General features: G+C 44.5%; 1 protein-coding gene across 1 annotated transcript; it reads left to right on the forward strand.

The window, feature by feature from the left end:
- The first annotated feature begins 2529 nt into the window (after positions 1-2529).
- beta'COP (coatomer subunit beta') lies at positions 2530-6985 on the forward strand. Its single transcript, XM_075673500.1, has one exon. The coding sequence runs from the start codon at positions 2657-2659 to the stop codon at positions 5432-5434; it is 2778 nt and encodes a 925-aa protein (XP_075529615.1). The 5' UTR covers positions 2530-2656; the 3' UTR covers positions 5435-6985.
- The last annotated feature ends 5141 nt before the right edge of the window (positions 6986-12126 follow it).

The raw sequence follows: 12126 nt of genomic DNA on the forward strand, positions 1-12126 counted from the left end.
CGTCGTCCCTACAAAACGAGTCGCCGCGGCAGGTGGGGAAGGCTTCCGTGGTCGCTTCTGGGAAGCTCGCCACCCTTGCAGCTGCGGCTGGCTGGGAAAATTTTGTAGGTCGGTACCTTTCAGGCCGTTCGTAACACGCTGCGAGCTCGGTACTTCCCAGTAACGAACGGCATTGCGCGTTATCAGTATGACATAGCATTGCCGACAAGAAAATAGCGGGCGCGGCGTTTTCAAGAAAGGAAACGCAAGCAAGGCAGATGACGATTATTGTTGTGAGACAAATATACACCCCAAAGGGTGCAACCTTTTTAAGAGTGTAGTGTGTGTTGCACTCTTAGAAAAATTTACACCCTTTGGGGCTTATCTTGTCCCACAACAATAATCGTCGTCTTGCCCGCGTTTCTTTTCTTTAACGCTGCGAGCCCGGTACTTCCCAGTCATGAACGGCATGCACGTTATTAGTGTGACGCAGCATTCTCGACAGGAAAGTAGCGAGCGCCGAGTTTTCAAGAAAGGAAACGCAAGCAAGGCAGACGACGCTTATTGTTGTGGGACAAATATACACCCCAAAGGGTGCAACCGTTTTAAGAGTGTGTGTGTGTCAGGTATACACCTCAAAGGGTGTACATTTGTCCGAGAGTGCAGTATAAGATGTTTACACCCTTTGGGGTGTATACCTGCCACACAACGCTCTAAGAAAAGTTTACGCCCTTTAAGTCGTATCTTGCCACACAACGATAATCTTGAAGGAATTTCTTAAGGGGGCATCGTGCCGTCATGGGAATGACGGTATATGTGTCTGCGAGGCTCGTGCTGGCTGGTGTTGTAAAAGGCTTCGTCTAAAACGTGGCTATGGCTACGCAAATAACGCGCTCTCAAAGTAAAATCTTCATAAAAGGCTTCCATTCACACATATTACATCTTTACTCACCCACAATGCATGACCAAGCGAAGAAAAGCAAGAACAGACGGCCAACTGTTTCAAAGCGAGCGCGAACCTTGTCGTCTGTCTTCCAACTTTAGCGGCACGCTGATACTTTTTACGTAACATGTAGTCGTACACACAATAACAAGTTCTCATAGTTAAACAAAACATGTTTTCGCATAAACAGCTTTTCACGTGCTGTTTTAGTAGAAAGTGAATCATTGTGACAGACGGAACGATATTTGCCAAGCGCGTCTTCAAGGTGTCCTGTCTCTACGAGAACGACGCCAATCCGAAGTCCCAATATACCGGCATTCCCATGCATACCACAGCGCAGCAGCGCCAGATTTCCCTCTAGGTAATGTAGTGAGAAACTCTATGGGAAATATAAACAGTCCGCAATAGAGATTAGTAAGAGGCGATTGGAAGATTGGTGGAAGAAAAGTAGGGAAACGACAAAAAACGGAGACGCACAAAAGTAAAGTTCGCAATAGGGGGTCAGAAAATTTGGTCGTGGGAGTTCATGGTGGTTTTTGTTTTCTTTTTTTAACCTAGGTATAGGACTTTAGGCAGTATAATAGCAAGGGCTTGGTGGCGCAACCGACCGCCCCGTTTGAAAGGGGACGCTCATAACATCCATCCACCCAAGTGCGAGAGAGGATTTCGGCATAGAGTTACTATACTGGATTTCGGCATTTGCATTACAGTGTGTCTCTACGTTGCTTCGATACTAATCGCATTTAACGTCGACATGCACCGTGAGCTGGGTTGCGGGGTATTTAGGGTGTAGAACAATTAGATTGCCATAATTAGTGTATGTATGCAGAAGACATTAGCAGACAACCGATCGACGACGTGATTAGCAGATAACCAAATATATAATAAGGGAGTCTTGCAATACAGGATATGCACGAAATACCGTTAGGAGAGGGAATCACACGTTAAATAATAAAACATCCTATGAGATAGATATATGGACGACAGAATACATGGGCAGCATGCATGTTTAGCACAAATTGAAACACTTAACAGGAAAGGAAGAGATCAAGAAGAATGTTTTTACGCTGACTCAAATGGCAATGCGTATTAGCACATCAGTGACCGAAAAGTCTGTGTCATATGTAAAGCAGAAAGATGTAATGTTGGCTTTTGCCATGTAAAACTAACTGGCTTTGGGCGTGTTGCGATTAGAAACTACAGCTGCGGGCTCCACGCTTTAGTAGTGGCCAGTGGTCTACTGCTGTGACGCCACGTCCCCATGGACATTGCACATTTATTGCTGTCAAGGGAGTCGCCCTGCCGCTACTTTGCTTTTTCATCACATGGGCCGAAGGAAAGTTGACTTGGTCCTAACGTGCCCCCATAAACTGTGACCAACTACTTGGCTTGGTAAGTAGCGTTGTCTAAGTTTCGTTTCCGGTTTTGGCTTACTGGTAGGCATTAAAAACTAGGAAACATTAGTTTATAAAACAAGCTCATCTGTTAAATAATTACGTTTGTACTTCGAGATTTTAAAAACAAATTATAAAAGCGTGCTCTTTACTATACTGGCAGCGTCATCTATTGAAACAAACATTGTTTAAGAAAAGATGGTGTTGGTAAAGTCTAAGCCACATCAGGCAGCCGCCGAAACAGCTTGCGGTGTGGACGCCGTCTTGCCACGTAACACCGAAGGGAGTAGACGTATGGTTTTTGACGTTTCTATGTTGTTTGTCTAAAGCCGCGTCGAAGATGCCTCTAAAGTTAGACGTCAAGAGAAAGCTTTTGGCTAGGTCTGATCGCGTCAAATGCGTCGACCTGCACCCAACCGAGCCATGGATGCTGGCAAGCCTCTACAACGGTAATGTTCATGTCTGGAACTGTGAAAGCCAGCAGCTTGTCAAGACATTTGAAGTCTGTGACCTACCAGTTAGAGCTGCGAAGTTTGTTCCTCGAAAGAATTGGGTCATCACTGGTTCTGATGATATGCAAGTCCGAGTGTTCAACTACAACACATTGGAACGGGTGCACATGTTCGAGGCTCATTCCGACTACATCCGCTCCATCGTCGTCCACCCAACCCAGCCGTTCATACTGACGTCCAGTGACGACATGCTAATTAAGCTTTGGAACTGGGAAAAGCAATGGGCATGCACGCAGGTGTTCGAAGGTCACACCCATTACGTCATGCAAATTGTCATCAACCCGAAGGATAACAACACCTTTGCTAGCGCATCATTGGACCGAACAGTCAAAGTGTGGCAGCTCGGTTCTGTGACGCCGAACTTCACCCTAGAGGGGCACGAAAAAGGGGTCAACTGCGTTGACTACTACCACGGAGGCGACAAGCCGTACCTCATCTCTGGAGCCGACGACCGCCTTGTCAAGATCTGGGACTACCAGAACAAGACATGCGTTCAGACCCTGGAGGGCCATGCACAGAACATCACTGCTGTTTGCTTTCACCCTGAACTTCCCATCATCATGTCCGGCTCTGAAGATGGCACAGTGCGCATTTGGCATGCCAACACCTACCGGCTCGAGAGCACACTCAACTACGGGTTAGAACGAGTCTGGACAATCTGCTCTCTTCAAGGCTCGAATAACATGGCACTGGGTTACGACGAAGGAAGCATCATTATCAAGCTGGGACGGGAAGAGCCGGCCATGTCCATGGACAATTCTGGCAAAATAATTTGGGCTAAACACTCTGAGATTCAGCAGGCTAATCTTAAGGCCATGACAGACACAGAGATCAAGGATGGAGAACGACTACCCTTGCAAGTCAAGGACATGGGCAGCTGTGAGATTTACCCACAGACCATCTCGCACAACCCAAATGGACGTTTTGTTGTTGTATGCGGTGATGGTGAATACATCATCTACACAGCTATGGCACTGCGCAACAAGAGTTTTGGCTCGGCACAGGAGTTTGTCTGGGCGCTAGACTCTTCTGAATATGCTGTGAGAGAGAATGGGTCCACTGTCAAAATATTCAAGAACTTCAAGGAACGCAAGGCCTTCAAGCCAGAGTTTGGTGCAGAGGGCATTTTCGGTGGCTTTATGTTGGGTGTCAGATCAGTAAGTGGCCTTGCATTCTATGACTGGGAGTCATTGGAACTTGTTCGTCGCATTGACATTCAGCCAAAGCATGTGTACTGGTCTGAGAATGGTGAACTTGTGAGTATTGCCACTGAAGATTCCTTCTACATCTTAAAGTATGACCAGGATGCTGTTGCCAAGGCTCATGAAGCAAAAGAGGGTGTAACAGAAGATGGCATTGAAGAAGCCTTTGATGTGCTTGGTGAAGTACAAGAATCTGTGAAGACAGGCCTGTGGGTAGGTGACTGCTTCATCTACACAAACAGTGTAAACCGGCTGAACTATTATGTAGGTGGGGAGATAGTCACTATAGCTCACCTAGACCGCACAATGTATGTGCTTGGTTACATCTCAAAAGAAAGTCGCCTTTTCTTGGGAGACAAGGAGCTCAATGTAGTCTCCTACTCTCTGTTGTTGTCTGTCCTTGAGTACCAAACAGCAGTCATGCGTCGAGATTTTGAAACTGCTGACAAAGTCCTTCCCACAATTCCAAAGGAACAAAGGACTCGGGTAGCCCATTTTCTGGAGAAACAAGGCTTCAAGGCGCAGGCACTGGCAGTCTCCACTGACCCAGAGCACAGATTTGAGCTGTGCTTGCAGCTTGGTGATACTAAGACTGCGCACCAGCTAGCAGTAGAGGCTCAAAGTGAGCAAAAGTGGAAGCAGCTTGCTGAACTGGCCCTTGCACATGGTGACTTTGCTCTTGCCCAAGAATGCCTGCACAATGCCATGGATTTTGCTGGTCTGCTTCTCTTAGCCACGTCTGCAAGCAATGCAGACATGATTTCGAAGCTAGCGACCAGTGCTGAGGCAGTTGGCAAGAACAATGTTGCATTTCTTGCTAAGTTCTTATTGGGTGATGCAGAAAAAGCGTTTGAGGTACTCCTAGCCACAAAGCGGTATCCAGAGGCTGCCTTCTTTGCAAAATGTTATGTGCCTAGCCAGACATCACGTGCTGTGAAGTTATGGAAAGAGGAGCTTGCCAAGGTCAGTGAGAAGTCTGCTCAGGCTCTGGCAGATCCTGAGGACTATGAGAACCTTTTCCCAGGGCTTCAAGATTCCATCAAGGCTGAGGAGTTCCTGAAGCAGCAGCACCTTGCAGGGAGAAAGCCTGCAACTGAGTTTCCAAATATAGTGCCTCATCAAGACCGCAATCCTGTGGAAGAGATGAAAGCAGCTGAACTGGCTGGTACCTTTATGTACGCTGCACATGCTGCTGGAGAGGCTTGTCCATTGCAGCCTACAGTGTGTCCTGGAAAGCTACCACAGGGAAGCGCTTCTGCTAAGGAGGAGGAGCCAAGTGTCCAGAATGAGGAATATGTGGACTTAGACCAACTTGAACAAGAGCTGGAGCACGACATTGAGAACTTGGCACTTGATGAAAATTTAGATTATAAACTTCAAGAAGACCTCCTCAGTGACGATTAAGCACCGCCATACACATCACTCAACGCCTTCTGTCCTGTGTTTGTATTAACCTCTTGGCATGGTCATGTAAATTTACTCTACAAGTGCTATTCCAATAAATGTACTGACAATGAACATGTATTCTTAATGGAATAGTGCATGTATTTTGCAGGCAGTGAGCCTGCTAAATGCCTGCATTGCTCCAAACAATGCAGCAGTTTACACAGTGTTTTTCAATGCTGTATGTTCTGAAAGTATGCAGGGCTACATGTGTGCTGGACAGTTTTGCAGCTCAGTTGCTTCATTTGTGCTTGCTCTGCATTTGTTTAGTGTTGTTTAATGCATGAGGCTATATATATTTTCTTTCTCAAAAGTGTTCCAATTCAGGTTTTAACCTAATGCACCTACCTGTAGGTGCAGGCACTGTCATTTCTGCATTGTTCATTCAAGCAGCTAAGGTAAGAGCTCAAGTTGAATAGGGCCTAGAAAACTGCCTACTTTGAAGCTCGCTGTATGTAATTGCCAACCACAGCACCAGCTTAGTGGCCATAATGTGTTTGCTACTGATGACAAGGTTCTATTTCTAGCTTCAGTGACTGCATTTTGGTGGGGGTGAAATGATGCTTTGGGTGCACATTTAAATAAACCCAGGTTGCTAAAGTTGATCTGGAGCCCCTTGCCATGGCATCCCATAGCAAGAGAGTGAATTTGGGACATGAAACCCCATGATTTAATGTTTTTACATTATTGCCAAGAAAGTAACCATCACAACTCAAGACCCCTGAACTGTCCTCACCACATTTCGCATTCCAGTACTGGTATTTGTTAAAGGTGCTTAAAGCAAGAAAGGCATGGATGGCACTATAGCACATGAGCAGTCAAAACATTTGTGTGTGTAAAACAGCACATGAGATGCACACAGCTAGCACAAAATGCATGGCAAGGCCTGTTCTAAAGCTGAGATGGAATACTGGCCTCATGAGATACTCCTCTTTAAGGTTGGCAAGAATTACTGTATACAAGTACATGGAGAACTCTAACAAGCATCACATATGCACATGAAAATGTTGCATACATGTGTCGGTGCCAGAATTTGGTGTTCCACTACAGCTATGTGTTTTGTAACAGTTTTTTTTTTTTAAGATTGCAGTTGGGGGGGAGGGGACTAAATCTTAAGCTAGTTGGTAGTGCAATGTGAAAGCTTCTTGAATTGTTGCTTTTGTAATCGTTAGCATTCAGCCCATCAACTTACCTTTATTGCAGGTTATTGTAACAGAAAAAAGGCTTCTTGTAATTATGCTTGTGATGAGAAAATGTGCAGATGAATTTTTAACAGGACTTCTTTGTGAACAAAGGCAGTGTATCCATCAAAAATTTAGCCCCAACACGTTTACAAGGCTTGTGTTATTACTATTGTTATTAAAAGGTTATTTTCTCTCTAACATGATTTCTATAAAGTATATACTTTTGTTACTGCTATAGTTTGATACTTCTGTTTCTTAAATTGCCCAATTTTCTTGTGAATCTTCCTGAAAAGTTTGACGGCATAAATAAAGATATGCTTGAAACAAACACTACAGTTGGCAAGAAGTAAAGAATGCAGGAAAGCCTCATCTAGAAAAGGCATGATCCATCGGCCCCCTGTCTCGACATTTAGGAATGGTTCCCCTACAGGAAGATGGGGGAGATGTTACAAGTATGTACAGGTGTCCCAGTTCTTCAGCAACAAGTATGCTGTAGTTTTTCACCACACGTGCAGACGAAGACTGCACGTGTGGTGACATCCCTGACATCCTGAACAATGTACAGACAAGTGTTGATTGTATGAAATTTTGAATTTGTTAAAGTGCTTTCTGTTCCCCTAGATACTTGGAGACTAATCCACTCAAACCCTCTAAGCAACATGTCATGAGAAACCTGTTGCATTCAACATACCTCAAAATGTGTTCACATATTGCAACAGTAAGCACATATACATGCCGGTTTGTGGAGTTTTAAGAGAACTTTCTCGTGCACTGTCTCAGCATTTTAAGCTCATTGTCGGTACTACCAGATGGCATCAGATGCTCTGTCACAGCCACCATGGTCACAGCCAAATCGAAATGTGTTTGGTCTTCGTTGCATCCTTACATCAACAAAGCACACACGGGAAAAACCAGCATCTTTTTTTTTGTCTTCACTCTTAAAAACGTAGAGTCAAGTATTGATTCTATGAAATTTTGAATTTGCCAAAGTGCTTTCTGTTCCCATACATATTTATAGAGACCAGTCCACTGAAAACCTCCAAGGAACATGTCGTAAGAAACCTGTTGTATTCAAAATACCTCAAGATGTGTTCACGTATTGCAACAGTAAGCACATTACTATACCGGTGTGAGGAGTTCTAACAAAACTTTCTGCTGCACTGTCTAGGCATTTCAAGCTCATTGCCGGTAGTACCAGATTACTACCAGATGGCATCAGATGCTCTGTCACAGCCGCCATGGTCAAGCCAAATCGAAATGTGTATGGTCTTCGTTGCAGCCTTAGTCTGACAAAGCACACATGGGCAAAACTAGCATCTTTTTTTGGTCTTCATTCTTCCTTCCCACCTCTCCCATGCTTTTATGGATGTGTGCACGAAACTACAAAAGGCGTGGTTAATCCCTTCACAGATGGATATAGGTTGCACATGGCTCCAGCTGGGTGACCTGTTCACCATAAAGCCCCTAAGGAAAGTGAATGTGGGATGACACATGATAAGAAAGGAGAGGGAGACTAGAACAGGGTCATTTGCTAGCACATGCATACAGTCCCACTTGTCACTGCATACTTGCCCTGTTGCTGACTGCAGTACAATACATTTCATTGAAACAAAGTTTATTCAGCTGTTGCCTAACAACAGCATTTCTGAGTTTCACATGCATTTTATGAAGGGTAAGTCCTAAAAGTTGCTCTTAAAGTATGTTACCAACCTTCAAAAACATTTTTTTATCTTAAAATTAGTTTGTGTCAGCTGAAGGATAGCTTCAAAGGCCACTAAAAGGGACACTTTCAAAGGGACATTAAAAGCAAATATTAAGTTACGCTATAGTGATAGATTAGCGCTCAAGAATCTCTAAGGCGTCAATATTATCGAGAAAATGAGCTAAATCCAGGACATGATTAGCGACTCCCCCGGGATATTCAAGTACTTGCCCGATGACGAAAGCACTCCTCAGTTAAATTTTGCCCTTAGAACTGAACCACTCGTTGGAAGAAACGTCCTTGTAATAGAACACAAAATAAAATGTTACTTGTATAGTTCTAATTAATCTTTAGAAAAAAGAACTCATTGAAATTGCCCTTGACAAAGACGCGGGCGGTTGAAAGGTTTCGTTTTCGCTCGACTCCGCGCCGCCCATGCTTTCGCATTTCAGTAGTTTCGTTATCGCGTAGTACTGCGCTGGTTTTTCTGGCTCGCGAAACTCGCACAAACTGCAAGCAGCAGAGAATTCAACTTCCATGTGATGTCGCGGGACGCCCGAACAGTCTACGCCATATAGTTTTATACAATATGATTATGAAACAGCACTTGACCAAAAAGCACGATGGAAGAATCTTCCACCGTGCCAAAAAGGCAGCCGTAGAGGTGAATCCACCGCTCTGGATGGATGTTATGAGCGTCCCCTTTGGAACGGGGCGGTGGGTTGCGCCACCAAGCTCTTGCTTTACCACTATTATACTGCTTAATGGCTCTACCGTGACCACGCCGTGTCGGGCAAGTCGATCGGCGATACCCCCCTGCTAAAAAATGATTCTGGCCCGCCCGGAGAGCTTGCTCACATAGCTTATCAGAGGTTCTCAATTCTTGCCCTCGTCGTGCAAGATGGTGCAAGTGGGAGTTGCTGCTTTTCTCGTTTGTTGACCCCATATCGTGAACTTTGCTTTTGTATGTCTCCGTTTATTGTAGTTTCCCTACTTTTCATCCACCAATCTTCCAATCGCCTCTTATTAATCTCTGTTGCGAACATGTTTACTTTTCCCCTGCTTTCGCTGAACCCAAGGGCTTCAAGGAGGCCAGTGGTGCCTTAATCGACCGCTGCATGGGCAGTTGTCTTCACATTCTAATAAAACATGCGCCATATGTATATGTATAGTTTCCCTCACTAGCTTTACCGCAGAGAGCACATGCTTCTTCTTCCTTCGTATATCTCGCTTTATAGCTAGGTGCGTGTTCTAAGGCATCCTACATATCTTGCTTCGAAAAGTAATGAGCTTCCCTTTGAGTTATCATAAACTGTTTCTTTCTTAAGTAGTTACTCATGGTAGGTTTCTTTTCCATTGCCCCCAGCCATGAGATTATTTCAGCCTCTCCGACTTTCCGCTTGACGTTCTTTGTTGCTGTGTTGCTCGCCCTACAAGCCGCATACTTGCTGGTAAGCTTCCTAGTTCTTTTTCTCCATTGTAAATCAATGTTCTTCCTGTACAGATATGTGGCCTCCATGTGATGTTGCGGGATGCCTGAACGGTCGACGGCCTTTCACCAAGCAACAGCTGCAGAGGCGAATCCACCGCTCTCTGTCTGTGTTGGCTCGCTACTGCCGTCTGTAGGGCACCGTTTGACTCATCGACGGCAGCAAAGGGTGACCAAAGGGTGGCGATGGCGTATGCAACGTCACCACTCCCCCGGTTAGGTTAAAAGAAAAATTATGGGGTTTAACGTGCCAAAACCACTTTCTTATAATGAGGCACGCCGTAGCGGAGGACTCATTTGACCACCTGCGGGTTCTTTAACGTGCACCTAAATCTAAGTACATGAGTGTTTTCGCATCTCGCCCCCATCGAAATGCGGCCGCCGCGGCCGGGATTCGATCCCACGACCTCGTGCTCAGCAGCCCAACACCAGAGCCACTGAGCAACCGCGGCGGGTCGGGTTAGGTTGCGGGAGATTTGAATTTTGAAAAAAAGGTATTCGAACCCTTCAGATGCAATTTTCTCGTAAACGAAGTATTTTCTTGGCACGAAACAAGCTTTGCGAGGTTCCTGGAATAGTATTTAAACAGACCTAGTATTTGCCTTTAGTGTCCCTGTAAGAAGGTAAACAAAGTCTAAAATTGTATTCCCAATCTGATAAAAAATTACATTAATATGCCTGTTAAGTCAATAATAATTTGGAACCGGAGTGCAAGAATGATAAATGATTTGGTACTGATGTAGTCAAATAAGCAAGCTTAGGATGTCTGCTGCTTAGTGCAAAGCACATTATTCACAAGAAAATTGAAAAATGTGCCATTTCAGATTGCAATGTTATAAAGCATAATATTAAAAATTTTCAACCATCCTAGTATCGCGTGGTATCACAGTGTGCAATTAAGAAATTTATATATAGTAATTATCATCATCAACCTATGTCATGTTCACTGCAGGATGAAGGCCTCTCCCTGCGATCTCCAATTACCCCTGTCCTGCGCCAACCGATTCCAACGAATGCCCGCAAATTTCCTAATTTCATTGCCCAACCTAGTCTTATTCTGCCATCCTAGACTGCGCTTCCCTTCTCTTGGTACCCATTCTGTAATGCTAATGGTCCAATGGTTATCTAACCTGCGCATTAGATTACCTGTCCAGCTCCATTTTTTTCTCTTAATGTCAATTAGAATATCGGCTATACCCATTTGCTGTCTGATCCAAACCCATCTCTTTCTGTCTCTTAATGTTAGGCCTAGCATTGTTTGTTCCATCGCTCTTTGCATGGTCCTTAACTTGTTTTTAAGCTTCTTTGTCAGTCTCCAAGTCTATGCCCCATATGTGAGCATCAGTAAAATGCACTGATTGTACACCTTCCTTTTCAATGATAATGGTAAGCTGGATCCAGTCAGGAGCTGACAATGTCTGCCGTATGTGATCCAACCCATTTTTATTCTTCTACGAATTTCCTTCTCATGGGCAGGGTTCCCTGTGATTATTTGACTGAGGTAAACATACTCCTTCACAGACTCTAGAGGCTGACTGCCGATCCTGAACTTTTGTCCCCTGCCCTTGCTATTCATCATTATATTTGTCTTCTGCATATTAATCAACCCCACTCTTACACTCTCTCTGTTGAGGTCCTCAATAATTTGTTGTAACTCGTCTGCAGTGTTGCTGGATAGAACAATGTCATCGGCAAACCGAAGGTTGCAGAGGTATTCGCCGTCGTTCTTTATTTCTAAGCCTTCCCAGTTTAATAGCTTGAATACTTCTTCCAAGCATGGAGTGACTAGCATTGGAGAGATTGTGTCTCCTTGTCTGACCCTTTTCTTTATAGGCATCTTCCTACTTTTCTTGTGTAGAGTTAAGGTGGCTGTGAAATCTCTGTAGATATTTTCCAAGATATTTACGTAAGCGGTCTGTACATCATTAGAAGATGCTAGTACAGTCAGACCTTGTTATAATTAAACTTGATAATATGGCATTTACTACTTGATAAGAGAAAAGTTTATTACTAGCAAATGCAGAGAGGTCAGCCTGAGGTCCAGCCTGCTACTCTGCTTGGAAGGAAGGGGAAGAGGTGAAAGAGAGGGGTGAGAGTATAGTGGTGATGAGGATATGCCAGTAGGATGCAACCATATACAAATTCAAGTCCAAAGGACGTGTTCGTAAATGTGAATTTACGCGAGTGTTAACTAAAAATTCTCGGAAAGCTTTGATGGCTCGCTTCGTTGATCTTATGTCTGGCCAAGGGCCCTGTAGCTATTTTTCACTCAATGGCC

Source organism: Dermacentor variabilis, chromosome 1 (genome assembly GCF_050947875.1).
Source record: "Dermacentor variabilis isolate Ectoservices chromosome 1, ASM5094787v1, whole genome shotgun sequence".
Classification (NCBI taxonomy): Eukaryota; Metazoa; Arthropoda; class Arachnida; order Ixodida; family Ixodidae; genus Dermacentor; species Dermacentor variabilis.

Bases quoted from the DNA above. Each gene is read 5' to 3' on its own strand.
- beta'COP (XM_075673500.1), top strand. From the start codon at position 2,657: ATGCCTCTAAAGTTAGACGTCAAGAGAAAGCTTTTGGCTAGGTCTGAT.